Genomic DNA, 19,153 nt, shown 5'->3' with positions numbered 1-19,153 from the left:
TCACACACCCAGCTCTTACCTCCTGTCAGGGAGCTGTAGAGAGTGAGAAGGTCCCTCCTGAGCCCCTCAGCTGCTCCTCATCAGACCTGTGCTCCAGACCCTTCTGAGAGAGGTTAAAACATTTAATGGCTCAAAGTTTGTGTAAATCCCCCAAGGGCTTTGCCCATTGTGCAAAGAACTGCACCAAAGGCCACCCCACTGCCCACAACAGGAGTCCAGGCAGGAATTGGAGATAAGATAAAGCTGCATTATTGCCCAATTATCTCAGGGCTAAGGAGAAGTTAACAAGGTTGGGGGAGAAGAATAAATCCCAAAGAAAGCCCAGCCCAGCAGCTGTGCTGAAAATCGGCTCTGGCTGGGTTTAGCAGGGGTGCACAGCCCTGACTCATTTGCTGAGGCCAGGTTTGCACGTTCTTCCCCCCAGGCAAAGGGGGAGAAGCTTTTGGGTGTGATTTCCAAAGGTGGCCCAGAGAGATGAACACCCACCCTGGGTGTTCTGGCTACAAGCCAGGTAAGAAGCAGCCCCTGCAGAGCCCTGCCTTGCACAAACTGGCTCTGCTGTCAAACACACCACAGCTCACAGGTCACATTCATGTGAGAGACCCCCCCAAAGTGCCCCAGACTCATTTCTGAAGACTGCACAGGATCAACAAGTGTTGCAGCAGAAGCTGTCTGCTGTAACAGACACTGCAGAACTGCCCCCCAGCAGGAAGGTGTGTGGGCATCCCCATCTCCACCTGCATGATTATTAACCACTGAACTCTGCTTCATGGAACCCCCACCACCAAGAAGACCTGTCACAGACATATTTTATGAAAAATCCTTCTGCCAGGATCTTTTCTCCTGAGAAGCTGGGAAGCTTCAGCTTCTCCATGTTTTGCTGCTTTGGAATGTGATTTGGAGAATTGTTTACCCAGCATGTGAAATTGTTTTTACTTGATGACCAATGACAGCCACCTGTGTCGAGGCTGTGAGCAATCACAAGATTTTATTATCATTCCATTCCTTTCCTTGCCAGCCTTCTGATGAAATCCTTTCTTCTATTCTTTTAGTATATAATTTTCTTTTAATATAATATATATCATAAAATAATAAATCAGTCTTCTGAAACATGGAGTCAAGATTCTCATCTCTTCCCTCATCCTGGGATCCCTGTGAACACCACCACAAAGACCAGAAGAAGAGAATCAATGGGACACCACTGGACCCACAGGGTGAAGAGCTTTCTACCTAACCTGTCTCTATCACTCTCATTCTCTCACTCTCTCACTCCCCACTTCTCCTTTTCCTATTTATTTCTCTCTTTCTCTACCTCATATTTGCAGTTAAATAAAATCCATCCTATTGCCTTCAGCATGTGGTCTTGTTTGCATCTTAATCCAGGTAGAAGCACCTCTCTAACTAATTGGATCACCTCTAATTGGACCAGAACACCCTCCCCAGCTCCACTGGCCATCTCTGGACACCTTCAGCACCTCAACATCCTTTTTGTAGTGAAGGGCCCAGAGCTGGCTGCAGGATTTGAGATGTGGCCTCAGGTGTGCCCAACATCATTTCTGGTGGAGCTGGAAACCCCTGCAGGCTTTGCTGTGCCTGCTTCAGAGAGAGCAGCTGCACAAACACATCACTGTGCAGGCCAGGCTCTGCTCAGCCTGGTCATAACCACTCTCTGGCCCCTAGGGAAGCATGGAAATATCAGGTGAGAGAGCAAAGCAGCAGAGGAAGGTGCCTCAGGGGAGTGCACAAGCTGAGTTTGTGGCACCTCAGTTCTTGATGAGACACACAACACCTTTATAGCACCTGTTTCCATTTCCCTAAATTAGCTTTAGAGGCAATTCCATTCCTGTCCTTTATGCTTTGACTCTCTGAGTCCAAAGTTACAAACTTTGTAATTCCCTTTAATTTTATGATGATATAACATGAGGGAAAGCTCAGGACATTTAACAACATCCCTGCTCACCTTTGTACAGAGAGGTATTTCCAACATAGCTACTTTTCAATGTGAAACATTCTTCCAATTCATTGTGTAAAACAACCAGTCAAGCTACTTCTTTTCACTTCAACAATAATTTTAGCAAATGTCCCAGTTTTGGAAAAAAAATAAGGTTTCTGCAGCTATGGAGTCAAATAAATTTCATCTGTTAGCAACAAAAAAAAATATTTTACAGATAGTTTGGGCATGACATAGCACACACTGGGCAGTCAACTTCTTTTTAAAACAAGGAACTGTTTATACAATTTTTACAGACATTTTAGCTCTAAGAGTCCATTCTATTACAAAAAACCCAACAGCTGTGATGTCAACAAACATTCTAAGTGAAAATAAAGCACATGGCACATTGTATAAAAGGTCCAAACATTTGTAACCACTTACATTTCCAGATGGAACTGTGATGCAGAGGGGATTACTGGTTGATAAACCCTGATGGGGATGAAGGGTGAGTCTTGCAGCCTGACCTGTGCCATTGTCCAAACATATTCTAGTAGGGTTTCAAGAATTTTTCCTGCCTTATCCCAAAGCCAGAGATACTAAATATCTCACCACAGATGGCTTAAATAAAATAGAAATAGTTACACTGCATGGGAAATGCATAAACTTGGTAAAATAAAGAATGGGCTGCTCCCAAGAAGCAGTCACTGACCAAGAAGGTTAAGCAAAAATAAATCCCTTTTAGCAGGATAAAAACATAAACTATTCCAACTTCTATTTGTCTGGTCACTCAGAACCCAGTCAGGCTGGTGAACAACCAGTTTTAAATCACCTTTTTTTCTGTAATGTTCAACTCAGTACTCAGACCCCTGAACCTTAGATTTTGCCTTTTAAAAGGGGAATCTCTAAGAGGAGAAGCAGAAAACTTTAGCTCAGTACCCAGACTCCTGACTCTTAGATTTTGTCTCTTGAAAGGTGAATAACCAGTTTTAAATCACCATCTTTTTGTGTTGTGCAGCTCAATACCCAGACTCCTGAGTCCTAGATGTTGTCTCTCAAAAGGGGAATCACTAAAGTGCTCCAAGACCCACTCGTGAGAGGCTGCAGCGACCCCGCAGCTGCAGCACATCTGGGCTGCCCCTTGAGCTCCTGTTCTGCCAAAGCTGACACTGCACAGGTGAGCTGCATGGGGATGGATGTCTGTCTCCCAGGACACTGGCAGCAGTGCAGAAGTCCCAGTCCCACAGGATGAAAGCAGCAGATCCAGGAGGGCTCCGAGCTCACCGCCGGCGGAAGGCGCGGGAGATCCTCCAGGCGTTGGGCTCCTCGTAGCGATTGTAGAGGGGCTCCAACCTCTGCTGCTTCTTCTGCTTGCTCAGCTTGGTTGGGTCAGAGACCTTGAAGAAAGCTGGGGCAAACTCCACCAGCCAGCGAGGATCGATGGTGGTCACCTCCCTCATGTACTCCTTGGTGGTCAGCACCAGCTCGTGATACACCACCCTGCGAAAAGGGACAGCAGTTCTGCAAATGGGTTCTTTCAAACAACAAGCAACAAGGCAAGGGCTGGAGGAGCTAAGCTTGCTCCTTTTAAGCTCCAGAAGAACTATCCAGAAGAGTTATCCCTCTGGATAAGGGACTGAGCAAGCCCAGTGCTTAAGAATTGCTTTTGTTGAAGTCTCCCTTCCAAACTACCTCTGCTCCCAAGAAGGATCTGAAATTACAGCTGATAAGTAATCTAAAATTATTTATTTTCCCCTTCCTACTTCACAACTACTCTTCAGCACAGAATTCCTCCATCCCATTTAAAACAATGCTCTCTCCCTCTTCAACAGCCAGTGTTTTAAACCCCCTTCCACAATAAAGAAACATGCAATTACAACTTCAGGCCTGGCCTTGGCTCCAAAAGCCAATCTCATCTCTGCATAGGGACTAAGCTCAGCAGCAGAAAGAGACAAAAGTAGACTTGAAATTGCTTTTCTCAGTCATTGCTAAGGAATCAGCAGCCTCTCTCAGATCTGTACTCCACTAACAGCACACACCACAACCTTCTCTGCTATAAAGCCTGAGCAGAAACAGGAAATCCCATGCTATTGCCTCCCTTACCATTCAGGCTGCCTGTTGAAGAGAGCACTGGATGGGTGGATGTAGACAACCTGCTGGTCAATGAGTGTCCTGTACCCTTCCTGGGGATCCTTCTTGGCTGCATTTCTGAAGAAGCCACTGCAAATTGCCTTCTGGACCCGAACTGTGGCCTTCCCACAGGACACCACATCCAGCTTATGCCTGTCAGACAAGAGATAGAGAGAAAAATATTAGAGCTCTCCAGATCTGGATGCAGCTACCAAGATGAGTTTAGCAAATTTTCTTGAGCTATTACAATGTAAGAACAGCAAGACACAGTATAAGAGCTTGAGTGAGGGATGCAGGACTCCAGGCACCTCTCCAAAATGCAGTTTATTCCATCCAAGATGCTACAGCAATCCAGGATCATGGGTGACAGAGCTGTGCCTACAGCTGTCAGCTCCAGCTGCAGGCAGGCCTGGAGACCCTTTGGTTTTGGTTACAATGCATTATAGACTTTTCTTTGCTGAGCATCTCAATACAGCAGAACCAATCTATGCCTTAACTTTTATCTCTAGCCTATCATAACCACTATCATTGCCATATTCATGTTAGTGTTCTCCAATCACTCAAAGTCAGTGCATTACAGTTTAAGCTAGAAGTTGTTTTTCAGTTTTCTTGCAGTGGAAAATTCTGAGACCTTTTTCCTACTTGCCACATTTGCTGCCTTGCTTACCTGTGCTCTCTTTCTGCTTGGTGAAAACATCTTTAAAGTAAGTTTATCCTTTGCTCTAAGTCATAAAATCCCCTTCTAACTCACACACCCCTTGCCTCCTTGGTTATCCAGTAAGACTGGCTCAGCAATTCTTTTCTTCTATATCAAAACTGCTTCCATCTCTATTCTTTCATCAAACTCTACATTCCAAAATCTTTCTGCTAAGCATACAAATTGTGACACTTTCTTGTCAAACCTTCATCCTTCCCAACACCACAGAGCCAATCCTTGTCCTCCCTGATGTGCTCACCTGTCCATGATGCCCAACATCTGCTTGCGGATGTCCTGAGCCCGGCGTAAGGAGCGAGCCTGGATGAAGTTTTCATAGCACCAGGGATTTGAAAACTTATTGTTCTTCCAGGAATTGTACACAGCCAGCAGAGTGAGGTGGTCACCTTCTGTTTGATGGAACTTGGCTTTCTTTTGATCAGCAAGTGCTTGTTTATCCTAACACATAAAACATACATCAATCAGATATCTACATCACAGAGAAAATCCCTGGACAATAAGGATGACACAGGCTCCTTGTCACTCATATCATGACATTTCAAACCTATCATGATAATGATACAGGATTAATGTGGTATTTTTGGTGTCCCCCGTGGCAGGAAGGAAAGATGAATTTGACTTCATGTTTTTAGAAGGCTAGTATATTATATTACAGTATTATATTGTATTATAGTGTATAGTAGTGCAGCATACTACTAAAACTATACTAAAGAATAGAGAAAGGATACTTACAGAAAGTTTAACAAGATACTAATTAAAAACTCATGATTCTCCAGAGTCCTGACATAGCTAGACCATGACTGGTCATTAAGTAAAAACAATTCACATGTTAGATAATTTCTAAACTACATTCCAAAGGAACAAAACAAGAAGAAACAAATACGATAATATTTTTTTTCTTTTTTTCTAAAGCTTCTCAGCTTCCAAGGAAAAAAAATCCTGGCAAAGGGATTTTGCAGAAAATATAATAGTAACAGATTAAGACAACACAGAATGTTTTTTTGATTTCAGCCCCTATTTTTGAAAGAACACATCAAAGTAAATGGCTCATTTATATTGCAGGAAGCATATGCACACACTGCACTAAATGGATTTCTTACTGCTCTACAAATGACTTCAGTTATTCATCAAGAAATGGGCTGAAGCAGAAGGTTTGAGCCTGGTGATCCACACACCTCTCCCATCTGCACATAAAACATTAATCAAGCACTGCAGTTACACAGATCAAAACTGAAGTTAACTACCCTGAAGAAGTAGTGGATCCAAGACAAACCTGCTCCCACCAGAGCAGAGCCTGTTACCTACTGACTTTAAAGAAAGCAGCACAGGATAGAGGTGCCATGAAGAAATACTTTGTGTGTCTGAAAATGCAAAGGCAATCTGAACCCCAGAGCTGGGACTGACTTGGTTGAGGCTGTGTTTGCTGGGAAATGCAAGAGCGATTTTGAGACTTTTCACTTCCCATCTGCAAAGAAATTACCAACAGCACAGCTACAGGCCCTTAAATGAAAAGGAAATTCTGACCAAGTTACAAGTTTCTTTTGGGAAATATGCCCTGAAGCATTCAACCAAACCCACCCAGACTGTAACACTGCTGCCTCTGGCTCAGCTCCTCACCTTTGGCCTGTAGAACACATTCTGCACAGACAGCATGGACACAATTGTCAGCATCTCCTCACTGCACCCCAGATGCACAGACATGATCAACATCTTACACAGCATTGGCTCCAGGGGGAATTCTGCCATCTGCAAGAAACATGTTCCAAGGCATTCAGTGAAAAATCTTCAGTCTTCTCAGTGCAAAAGAAAGCAATGCCCTTTCTCACATATTTACTTTGCAAAGAGGAGTGCTTGACCCAGAATAACTTCACTCAACATGAAGCAAATTATTTGTCTGTATTCACTATCACAAGAATATCCCAATACTTACAGGAAGCTTTTAGACACTAATAAATGTAAACTTATGAATAAGGAGAAACACTAGTTGCTCCTTAAAAAGCAGAAGGCACCTTTAAAGAGCAGAAGGCACTTTTAGAAGGTATCTTTTTAAGGTACCTTAAAAAGAAGAGGGTACAGTAGAGCTGTGGTAAATGAAAAGCTACCAAAAAACCACAAGAGAGTGACAGCAAAAGCAAACCAACAATGCTAAGAGGGATTTTATTTTGCCTACCCTACGTCCAAGTCGAGTGAGCAGCCCCTCATCATCCAGAGCTCCCAGGGTGTAGAGCTGCTCCATGGCAGTAATGAGAGTTTCCATGGGGGGAGCATCCATGAAGTCAAAGGACAGCAAATCATTGATGCCCATAGCCTGGGAGGGATTGGAGAACAGCCAAGTTAAAACACTCAGAAGGAAGGCAGCAAACTCCAGCCAGAGATATAACACCAAACAGTGAGGCACCACAAAACTTTAGGCAACTCCTTATCCTTATCCTGAGTGCAGGTATGAACACACAGCTGCCTTCCTGCACTGGCCATGGCATTCCTGCACTACCCAGCTTTCTGCTCTGTTCTTTAGGGACTGCTCCACACATCCCTCAAGCCAGATGATTCAGTTGAGGAGAAACATAAGCAGAATGCTGCTTTTGGGGCTTGTGTCTCATAAAGCAGTGTGTCTGACAGCTCCACAGGACTCGAAGTGTGCTCCCAGAAAGGGGAATGGCAGCAGCTTTCCCAGCTGTGACTGGGTTAATCACAGACTTCCAGAGGGATGGTACACACTTAAACATGCCCAGATTTTGCAGCTCTAAGCCCACTCTAACACAATGTATCTCATCTGTTAACAATGTAAATGTCCCCTACATAGGAAATGCTACTGCTGGAGATTTGTGTTTTTCCCACCTCCTGCAACTCACTGTTCTGTGCAGCTGAAACTCATCATTTAGCTGGCTATCCAACAGAACAGCCCTCAATAAAAAAAAAAACACAGAAGCAAGCCTAGTGCCTGAGAATTGCTTTTGTTGAAGTCTCCCTTCCAAACTACCTCTGTTCACTAGAAGGATCTGAAATTACAGCAGCAAGACTCAAAGGGAGAGACTCATTTATTGCCACACTTAGCATGCTGGCTAGCTACAAGCTGGTGAAATACTCACCTTCAGGGAGAGCACTGTACTGGCCAGATTTGTTCTCTGGATTTCAGGCACGTTGGTGGTCAGCATCTCATCTCTGTATGCACGTTCTGTGTACAGCCTGTAGCATTTTCCTGGGCCTGTTCTGCCAGCCCTGCCTGCACGCTGCTTGGCTTGAGCCTAAAAAGAACAAGTGAACAGGTAGAAAAAAACAGGTGAAAACAAAGAAAATAAAATGGTTATTCATAATTTTACTTGTATGGATAGAAAAGCTTTCAATACAACACAGGGTAGTATGTATTCTGTAGGCACAGACTCAAGGAGCTATCAGAAATCATTGTCTCATTTTGCTTGAAAACAAGTGAAATAAAACCAGGTGAAAACAAGTAAAATAAAATGGTTATTCACAATTTTACTTGTATGGATAGAGAGGTTTTCAATACAACATTTCTGTAGGCACAGAGTCAAGGAGCTATCAGAAATGTGGGTTTATCATTGCCTCATTTTGCTCACTTGTGCTTGAAAACAAGTGAAATAAAACCAGGTGAAAACAAGTAAAATAAAATGGTTATTCACAATTTTACTTGACTTTTAATACAACACAGGGAAGTGTGTATTCTGTAGGCACACACTCAAGGAGTTATCAAAAATGTGGGTTTATCATTGCCTCATTTTGCTCACTTGTGCTTGGATGCCACACTGGCAAGACCCACAACACCCATGGGGAAGGCCAAACACAGAGTATCTACCTGGGAAATTGGTGTCACCACCAGCTGGTCAATTCCAGTCTTGGAGTTATAAACTTTCTGCTTCACAAAGCCAGGATCAACCACATAATATATTCCATCAATAGTCAAAGATGTCTCTGCAATGTTGGTGGCAATGACAACCTGCAAATCACAGTTTGAGTCAGCACCAGTTCTGTGCCAGGCTGCCAAGCCCACCCCACCACCCACCTTCATCCACTGGTGTAATCTGAGAAGTTTGTTACAAATACAACCACTGCCACTTAATGTTGAAAGGAGAATGCTGACAAGGAACAGAAGGAGATATTATCCACAAAGATGGACAGGTTTTAAGTATCTACTTTTGTTTAAGTCTGGGCAAAAAGGGAAAAGAGCATGAAAAATTCCACAATTCAAAGCAAGATAAAGCTTGTAAGCAGACTGCATTGACTTCAGGGAGATTTTTTACCAATCACTCAGACACAGCCTGTGTTCAGAGAAAAATCTTCCTGAGAATGTATCTCCAGATATTCACTAGCTGCTTTGTAGGAAATTTACTTCCATACAAAAGGAACTGCATTTAGATTTTAGATTTTTAGATTAACTGAAGTTAGTATCCTTTAAAGACAGCATTAAATAACATACCAAGAACATTCCACACAGAGGCTTGCTACACCAGATGTTTTTACATATGTTGAAAGGCTTAGATAACTTGAGATGTATACAACCAAAAATATGCTCTAAACTGTAAATCATCTTTTCCCAAAAGTTTATCCTCTAACCACTGTATTACACCCCAATATTAAAATATATCAGCAGAAGATGAAAGGGCACAAGGATGAAATTACCTTTCTGCTCCCTGGTGGGGCTGGGTCAAAGATCCTGGTCTGCATTTCACTGGGCAAAGCTGAATATACTGGCAGGATAATCAGCTCTGGAACATCAGGTCCTAGAGATTTCATCCTCTCATAGAGGATTTCACAGGCAGTGTCAATCTCTTCCTGGCCAGTTAGAAAGACCAAAATGTCACCTACACAGGAAGCAAATTAAAACAACCACAGAATCAATTCTGTTCATTACAACTCCTGCATTTCCATATTTTCATTCCTCATGTTTTCTATTAATAAAGATCCCCAACTTTTGCTACCAACTCTTATCCAAAGGCAACAGACTTCAGCATTTTACTTACTGTATTTACAAACAAGAAAGAACAGTCCTGACAGCATTTTGTTCACCTTACTAATATAACCCATGTCTTACAGAAAGACCTTGCTCATAGGTCTTTAAATCACCAAAAACCCAAAACCATTCTCTACTCACCTGGTGGCTCTGTTAAATGGATCTGCATTACTGTAATCAGACTGGCATCCAAATAATCTGTCTCTGGCTCTTTTGTGTACAGAATTTCTACTGGGTATGTTCTGCCAGGAATTGTGAAGATTGGTGCTTCATAGAAATACTGAGAGAATTTCACAGCATCCAGAGTTGCTGATGTCACTATCAGCTTCATGTCCTGCCGTTTCTGCACTGTCTGCAGGAGAACAAAGGTCTCAAGTCATTTATTGCCTTAAGAACTATAGAAGTATGGCACTTGACTGAAATCAGACAAATACAACCAGTAATAAAAGATGTTTTAACATCTGAGTAGAGGGGCAGTTCGTGCCAGTACCCAGAATGTCAGAAAATTGACCACTGAGGTCCCATTTGAAGCCTCCCTTAGCAACATTATCACAAGAAAGCTTTTGGCAGAGCAGGATGAGCAAAGCCAGAACACTCCCCTGTTCATGCACCATTAGAACATCCAGGATGTCAAACTCTCATTGTTCCTGCTGCATTTTGCTTGCTCTGCCTTCACACAGAGGCTCACTTCACCAAGATTCAGACTACAAACCCTTAAGAGCATTTGCTCTTGAAGCACATGTATGAACCTAACTTGTGTGATTTCACTTTTGCCTGTGCTCTCCTGTCACTGTCAAATTTTCTGGAAAAATCCCCTTCCCCAGGATTTTCTCCTGGAAAGCTGAGAAGCCTCAGCTTCTCCTGTGTTTTGCTGTTTTGGAATATGGCTGGAGATTGTTTATCCAACATGTGAATTGTTTTAACTTAATGGCCAGTCAGGGTCAAGCTGTGTCGAGGCTCTGAGGACATGAGTTTTTATGGATCATTCTTTTCCAGCCTTCTGTCTGTATCCTTTCTCTATTCTTTAGTATAGTTTAATATAGCAGTCTTTAATATAATTTAACATCATAAAATAATAAATTAGCCTTCTAAGAACATGGAGTCAGATTCTCAACTCCTCCTTCATCCTGGGGACCCTGAAAATATCACACTTTCCTCCCCACACTGAAAGCAGTAAAAATCCAGTGCTCCATTACCTTCTTCAGGAGCCCAAAGAGCACATCTGTATGGATGGTCCTCTCATGGGCCTCATCCAGCATGATGATGGCATACTGGGTGAGATCTGGGTCTATCAGGCACTCTCTCAGCAACATCCCATCTGTCATGTATTTGATGACAGTCTCAGGGCTGGTGCAGTCTTCAAATCTAATGGTGTAGCCAACCTGGAGGGAAGAGTTGCACAGAAACAGAAGTTACACAATTATCAGCCTCATTAACTCCCAGTTTGATTATTCCACACTCGCTTTACAGCCTACAAGGGAACAGACACATGGACACACAAGACAACTAGCTCCAACACTGATTTTTCCTACTTTTCATGCTTATTTTGTCATGTTCTTCAACATGAAAATTCACCTCTTGTCCCAAGCAGCAACCAAATTCCTCTGACACCCTCTTTGCAACAGACATTGCAGCCACTCTGCGAGGCTGAGTACAGCCAATCTTCCCTCTTGAGGTATATCCTGCCTCAGCCAGGTACTGGGTAATCTGGGTTGTTTTCCCAGATCCTGTCTCTCCAATAACAATCAGAATCTGGTTGTCATGCACAGCCTAGAAAAGATCAGAAGACACACACTTGTTAACATTTTTTAAAAATCAAAACAAACCAAACAATATCAGCATGGGCTATCTGGGACTAGATTGAGCAGCTCTTCCTTCTGCTTCAATTGGCTCAGAACAAAAATCATGTAAGTATTCCTAGTGATCAAGTCAGCAACCTGTTTAAGTGCTCAGCTGACTTACCCACATGATCTTAGAATCAATTTTGACTTACATCAGTAAATATCTGGAACCTCATTAAATATACAGATATATATATAATACTTTTAAATACATATTGTGAGCTAAAGTTCTGCACTTAAAATTATCAGCTGGCTATTCACCTATCCAAAAGCTAAACCAAGAGTATTTACTTTAAATTAGTGCTTGCTCAAACCAGAATGCCTTTTCATGAGTCTTACTTGTATCAGCTGCTCCTTCAGTCTGAAGATTGGGAGACTCTCTCTCTGTTCAATGATGGAAAGCTGGGTCTTCTTACCATAAGAAGCTTTGTTGCCACCAAATGCATGTTTCTTCCACTCTGGGATATCATTTGGCATCATCCCAATACCTCGCATGTTTGCAGCTATTTGTCTTCCATCCACTAGAAAAAAAACAATTTCATCATTTGCACATCCAGATTCACAGAGCACAGACTCTGATGATCCTGTTCCAATTGCTCCATCATCCAGGCCTTCTATTCTGGGTGTTTAAATGGTTTTTAAGTTTCCAAGTGGATTACACCCACTATTAAAGGATATACCTGTACATTCCCCTTGGCATTCCTATTTCCATTTCACTGGAAAAGCATTTCTGCTTTGACTCACTTTTAAAGTGTGCCAGACAAACACAGCATCAAGAAATTTCTCTTGGGTTTCTCAAGCAGCACAAAAAAGGCACAGTTCAGCTGTGCTCAGACATACCATCAGGGAGAGGATCCACCCAGTGTGTGTTGAGGCCCATGGGGATGGAATCCATCTCTGCTTCTCTCTGGGCTTGTTTAAGTTCTCGCCTCTCTTTAGCTAAAGCACTTTGCATCATGGCAGCCTGGGACAGGGAACCATCTGGATTCTGGAGAGCAAGAAAAAAGACTTCAAGCACTAACATTCCTTCACCTTCAATATATCTTTTCTTTGGAAACAGCTTCTAAAAATGCTTTAAAAATGTTAAATTTTATTCGATTTCCAGGGTATTTCCATCAGGCTGGCCTCATGAACTTTTAAAATCATAACTAATATGGAGCATGCTTACACTGCCCAGTCAGAAGGATTACAGGCACAATCAATGAAAAGTTTCTTTACTACCTTCTACTTTCAAAAGATAATAAAAAGCAGAACAGAGAAATTTTGTTCTAACACACCTAAGTAAAATGGCATTTCAGTTCCATTATTCCACTTCACAGTCACCAGCTGAGTTAAACCCAGCTTTATTTGGAAGGAGTTCAGTGGTTATGTTTTTCAGGGCTCCCAGTAATGAGCAGGTGGGAAACTGGTTATTAAATTCCCAAATATTTATATAATTCAATCAAGTACATTGGTTTTAGCCCTGGAAATCTCTTACCTTTACTATTTTAATGGGACTCATATCCATGCTCTGTTTAGTGTGACCTCGAAGGAATGGTGGCTCTTCTTCAACGAGCTCAATCTCAAGATCCTCATCTAAAATTCACAAGTGACAATTGTTACAGAAAAATTAAACATCTTTTGGGTACATAGAAGTGCCTCTTAAAGTAATGCTTCCTGTGTGTTCTTAAAGATATACTTAAAACTCCTTATAATATTGAAAAACTCCTTAGAACATTAAAGATTAAAGACTCCTTAGAATATTAAGGATATTCTTAAAACTCCTTAGGAGTTTTAAAAGTGAAAACACTGGAAATAAAAATGCACAGACAGGGCACATCCAAATGCCACTAAGAATACAGCCAGAGGAACCGTAGTTCCAAATATAAAGATGACAGAAAATGGTGTGATGCTTTATAGTTACTTCTATCATCAATGTATTTTTGGATCAAAATACATCCAGAAAAACAAGGAAATTACAATTAACAAGAAATATTACCTTCTTCATCATCAACTTTAGGAAGAATCCCAGTCTCCTCATCAAAGTCAGGAAACTCTTCCTTGGAAAGCACATTAGCTGCAATCATCTGGGAACAGAATGAATACACCATGAATATGACCCCATGAATGAACACAACTCATGCCTATGAGTCAGTTCTAACCCCATTCCTGTAAAACAGGAAAAAAGGAATGGTCCTGCATCCTGTACCCTCACCTATCCTCTGACCAAGCAGTCCTTCTGCTACTCCAAACACCAACTAAACAATCCCAGAACAAAAGCCAGCAATTCCGAATTAACGAACAATTTACACAATCAATTAATCCAGGAGCTGTATTTTAGCTCATTAAACTCCCTGGCAACTTTACCACCTTTACCCCATTCCCCTGGATGCAGCACTGACCTGTTTGATCTCCCACTTCTCGGGGTCAGAAATGCGGGTGAGGCGTTTCCGCTCCAGGCTGTCGTCCTCCACCTCGGGGGCGCTCACCAGGGACAGGTGACTGGGCCTGTCTGGGTTCCTCATGGAGCTCTCCTCGTTGGTTTCTCCAACCAGGTTCCTCCTACGGTTTGGGTTCAGGTCTTCCCCAGTGTCTTGATCAACATCCTGCATCAGATGGATTGGTGAATCAATCAGCTCTACACTTCTCTGCCAGAAACAGCCCACTCACAATAAATGCTGCTTTGTAAGCTTTTTGGTTTTTTTTCAGCTGGTACTGCCAGGTAAGAACATCCTCAGGCATGGAACACTCTCTGACTTGGCAATAGTATTGATTAAGTTTAAAATTAAAAGCTTCTCTTCCACTGAAAGAGGAAGACAAACAGCAATAGCTTGAGATTTGCCTTGCCTCTTTATATTGTGTCAAGCCAAGAAACTACATCAAAATGAGAGAAAACGTGCAAAAAGTAACAGGCCACTTAAATACAGAATGCAACTTAGTTTTTAACTCCCAATTGAATGGTTATGTATTAGTTTCCATCAAAAAGAGTGAAAAATAGCAAGAAGTGACATCATTTTAAGCATTTTAGCACCTCCATACCTTCATGCTTAGGCTGGTTTTGGATCCAGTAAAAGATAACACTTTGACTTTCACTCTTTGTCCTTTGCTCACAACATCAGCAACATTGGCAACCCGGCCTTCTCTTCGCAGCTCTGAGATGTGGACCAAGCCTTCCCAGCGTTTCCTGGGGGTGAAACAGAGGAGCATGAGAGGGGCACAATAGTACTCTACAGCAACATATTTTAATATGGATTCTGAGAGATCTGAAGGGCTGTCAACAGACTGTGTATGTCCACAAACTGGTTTTTGTCATAAGAATTTTATAATTCTCTGCTGGCAAATCTATTTTTTTGAAACATCCCTTCAAAGCCCAGAATACCTGCTGGTAGCTTTAGCACATCTTTAAGGTACCAGCAGAAAAGAACTGAGCTGAAACAGTACCAGATCAATATCACTGTCATATTTTCTGAAAAATCCCTTTGCCAGGATTTCTTCTCCTGGGAAGCTGAGAAGCCTCAAAGAAAAATGAAAACAATAATTATCTGATTGCTTCTCCTGTGTTTTGTTGCTTTGGAATGTGGTTTGGACATTGTTTACCAGCTGGTCATTGTTTTATTGGTTGCATGGGAATTGTTTTGACTTAGTGACCAATCACAGCCCAGCTGTGTCAAGGCTCTGGAAACAGTCACAAGTTTTCATTATTATCTTTTTAACATTCTGTAAGTACCCTCCCTCTATTCTTTAGTACAGTTTTACTATAGCATTCTTTAATATAATATAGATCTTAAAATAATAAATTAGCCTTCTAAGAACATGGAGTCAGATTGTCAATTCCTCCTCCATCTGGGGAACCCAGAAAACACCACAGATCTCTAGGAAACATCAGAGGGTACCTCAGTCCTTCCAGCTGCACAAAGCACCCAAACTGCATGATGCTGGTGACTTTGCCATTGTAGATGTCCCCAATGGAAGGCTCCTCAGCTGGTGGTCGGTCGATGTGCTTGTCTCTCCACCTCTCATGGCTCTTCTCAAGGTATTTCTCCCGATCCTTGCGCTCCTTACTGGGACTCCAACTCCTGCTCCTTGACCTGTATCTGGATTTCCCCCTGTTCCTGTCCCAAGTCCTGGAACGAGACCTGGAGCGAGATCTGTGCCTCCGCTTCCTGTCCCGGCTTCGGCTCCGGCTCCGGCTCCTCTTCCTTTTCTTCACCCTAAGCAACCAAAATTCCATCTCTGCAGTGCATTTCCACCTCAGGCAATGAGAGCAGCCAAGATTTCATCTTTGCAGTGCATTTCCACCTCAGGCAATGAGAGCAGCCAAGGCTTCCCCCCCCCACAGACACACCAGGCACCTACCGATGGTCGCTGCCCCTCTGCTTGCCCTGCTTGTCTGCACTGGGCATCAGAGCTTCGAGCTCCTTCAGGGCATCAGCTGCCACTTTCACATCATCTTCATCCAGCATAGTCTGCAAGGACAGAAAACTGATGCCTCTTTCTGCAAAAGGGCTGAAAAAAGCTTCTCACAAAGAATTAATCTACAGAATTATCATCATACTATTTCGATATGTATGTGTATAGATGTGTGTATCTATTTAGAAAGCATGAAAGATAAAAGATCAGGCTCAATATGTGATAAAGAAAAAAAGTAATGGAGCATTCTCCCTATTTCCCACAACACTGAGATAATTCTGCATTTATACAATAGAAAGTTCCATCTCAGTGCCCCAAATTGTTACAGAAATACAAAATGCAAGTCCTCATAGCATCTGAATATGCAACATATCTAATTAGTTTGTAACACTTCATTACTTTGAATATTATGTAAGGAAGGCCAGGCTACAAATTTCATGTCACAAGAGTCTCATTTTCCACATGTTCTGCAAAACAGTATCACATGGCAATTGCTAGCAGCTATTCTTTGCAACAATGTGCAGTAACATCTTCTACCTCTTCCACATTTCATTTCTCAAAGTTCACATTTATCCATGCATTAGACAGAGAAAAAAGGTTGAAATTAACTGGGAAAAAAATATAAAAGTTTCCACACAGTAACAAAAGAAAGCTGAAATGACCATCTTACCCTGATGTTGGGATTGTCTGGCCTGCAAAGGGCTGGATACAATTCCCTCAACTTTTCTTTCTCTGATTTGGGTTTGACAACTGCCTCTGATTTTGAGATTAAAAAAGAAAAAAAAAAAGCACAGTGAAACACAAAACTTATAAGTGTCACAAAAATTCACTCTTGATTTTTCTATAATTGAATATAAAATTTAATTTCCATCTGAATGCAAAGGCTGATAGAGCTTTTACAGAGATTCAATTCAAGGAACAATGTGTTGCCTCCCTTCAAAGAAAATTCTGATTATTAGTGAGTATTTGAAAGACAGCACACTCTGAGCAGCACACCCAGAATAACAACAGCAGGATGCATGGTGCAAGAGGATTTGCTTTAGAAAACTGAAGCAGAAAACAGAATCTCAGCCCACAGTGAGCACTGGCCCCAGGTACCTTTGCTCGTGGATGGTTTTGGTGGAGGCCGCATGGTCTGGATGAGACGCAGCAGATTACTGATGAGGGAATCCTGAAAAAAAAATCAATTAAATACTTCAGGAAATGACTGCAACACTTTCATTATTAGAAGGCACAAGTGAGGGTTTATTAGCAGGACAAAAAAATGCTCAGTTCTGAAGATACAGGTTGATTTTTAGAAACTATCACTGCGCTTTATGTATGCCCTAAAAAGGCAGAAGTTGAACCCAAAAACAATTATTATAATTTCATCAAAGTGACTTTTCTGTTAATCATTTTAATTACCTATTTAACCCAACTACAGTTATTCCTGAGGAATCAATAAACACAGCATATAAGCATCATAAGAAGACTTATGGCAACATCTGCCTTCGTGAAAAGTTGTTTCTTCCGTATTTTATACGCTCAACACGACACTAAGCAGTTTGAGTCCTCAGGAAGATATTTTTCAAAGACTACAAAAGTTTTAAAAAATATGATGGAGGGGAAGGCAGGAGACAGGAATGTCAGAAACTAATTAGTATCTAGTTTTCCAATTGAAAAAAAAACAATAATAACTCTTCACAGAACACTCTTTAAAACACAAAGCTCTAGCACAACAGGAATAATACGTAAATAAACATTCAGGTATCACTTACAGTGAACTCAGCCCCATTCTTCAGAAGAATTGCTTTAAACGTGTCAAACGTGGTATTTTTCTCGGCAAGACTTATCACAAACTCGGCTGCGAGGGAAAAGCATAAAGTAAAGTGAAATAATAAAGCAAAAAGCGGGGTGAGGGGTGCACGAGGGGACAGGGGCCGCTCAGCCGGGCCCGGGGAGCTTCTCCTCATCTCTCCCCGCACCGAAGCGTTCCCTCAGGCTCACAAACTGAGGCTTTTTGAAGAAAAATAATGGTTTTTAATGTCTATATTCGAAAAGCACCGTCACAAAACGCATCCGGCCCCGCGGAAAGTGCTACTGAGCCCTCAGCCAGCCGGCCTCTGTCCGGGAACGCGCTGCTCACCGGAGCGCCCCCGAGGTGCCCGAAGGCCGCGCCCGCCCCGCTTACCCAGGTCCTTGTCGTTGATGCCCAGGTGGTTGTCGAGCTCGGTGCACACCTTGGACACCAGCGACAGGTACTCGAGCTTGGCGAGCTCCTCCGCCGCCGCCAGCTCCGCCATGGCCGCACGGCCGCGTCCGGGGCGCGCCGGAAACGGCGCCGGGACGGGAGGGGCGGGGCCCGGGACGAGACCGGGGCGGGGCCCAGCAACAGCGGGGGCGGGGCCAAGGGGGGCGGGGTCCGGGAACGGGACCGGGCGGGGCCCGGGACAGAGGGGCGGGGCCCGGGAACAGGACCCGGCGGGACCGGGAACGAGACCGGGCGGGGCCCGGGACGACAGCGGGCGGGACCGGTGACAGCGGGCAGCAGGAGGGGATTGCTGGGACCGAGCCTTTACCAAGGCCATCGCCATGACAATACGAATAAAGACTTTTTTTCTCTAAGCAAAAGGATCTGGCCCTTGGTTGGCTCACACAGTGGCGCGGCTCCTTTCACCGAGTGAAAGCTTTGTTTCTTCTTTATGACATAGGTGTGTAGGAAAGACATTTGTGTGCTGTTCTTGTGAGCCAGCGAAGGCTCCCTGAAGATCAGAAAAGCCCTGTATCTCTCTCAAGGAAGGGACCAAGGCTGTCACCATGACAACGTGAAGAAAGAAAGTTAAAAGATATGGACTTGGGATGGCTCACAGAGTGATGTGGCTCCTTTTCACCTATTGAGAGTTTTGTTTCTTTGTCATGACCAATGGGCAGTGTATGTGTTTGTTAAGTAAATGTAAATATCCTGTAAAACTATAAAGGCAACGTGTTGCTTTAATAAACGCCCCTTTACAGCCTTCTGATCTGAGTCTTGGTGCTTGCACCGTTAGTAAATGTAAACATCTTGTAAAACCATAAAAGCAAGATGTTGCTTCAATAAATAATGTAAACAGCCTTCTGTGTGAGTCCTGGTGCTTTGTGCCATGTGGGGGTCTACAGCAACACCATCCCACCCCCCCCAGCTCGCCCAAAAAAAAGATCCA

The 19,153-nt window shown here is 42.9% G+C and overlaps 1 protein-coding gene across 2 annotated transcripts; it reads right to left on the bottom strand.

Moving 5' to 3' along the window:
• Positions 1-1,029: 1,029 nt before the first annotated feature.
• DHX8 (DEAH-box helicase 8) lies at positions 1,030-18,271 on the bottom strand. 2 transcript variants are annotated; one of them, XM_084222275.1, is made up of 23 exons: positions 18,145-18,271; positions 17,732-17,817; positions 17,073-17,145; positions 16,645-16,730; positions 15,921-16,030; positions 15,458-15,775; positions 14,604-14,748; positions 13,967-14,170; positions 13,564-13,651; positions 13,063-13,160; positions 12,426-12,573; positions 11,925-12,106; positions 11,320-11,514; positions 10,941-11,126; positions 9,886-10,096; positions 9,414-9,595; positions 8,590-8,730; positions 7,865-8,020; positions 6,946-7,083; positions 6,393-6,521; positions 5,017-5,213; positions 4,034-4,213; positions 1,031-3,430 (listed from the first exon to the last, which is right to left on the bottom strand). In XM_084222275.1, the coding sequence occupies exons 1-23, from the start codon at positions 18,254-18,256 to the stop codon at positions 3,211-3,213; spliced, it is 3,585 nt and encodes a 1,194-aa protein (XP_084078401.1). In that variant the 5' UTR covers positions 18,257-18,271; the 3' UTR covers positions 1,031-3,210. The 2 variants fall into 2 exon arrangements, with proteins under 2 accessions (XP_084078402.1, XP_084078401.1); XM_084222276.1 differs by lacking the exons at positions 17,732-17,817; positions 18,145-18,271 and having other exon boundaries at positions 1,030-3,430; positions 16,637-16,730; positions 17,073-17,102.
• Positions 18,272-19,153: the final 882 nt, after the last annotated feature.

Source organism: Fringilla coelebs (genome assembly GCF_963513975.1).
Source record: "Fringilla coelebs genome assembly, chromosome: 27".
Lineage (NCBI taxonomy): Eukaryota > Metazoa > Chordata > Aves > Passeriformes > Fringillidae > Fringilla > Fringilla coelebs.
This window is presented reverse-complemented; position numbering and strand designations above follow the sequence as displayed.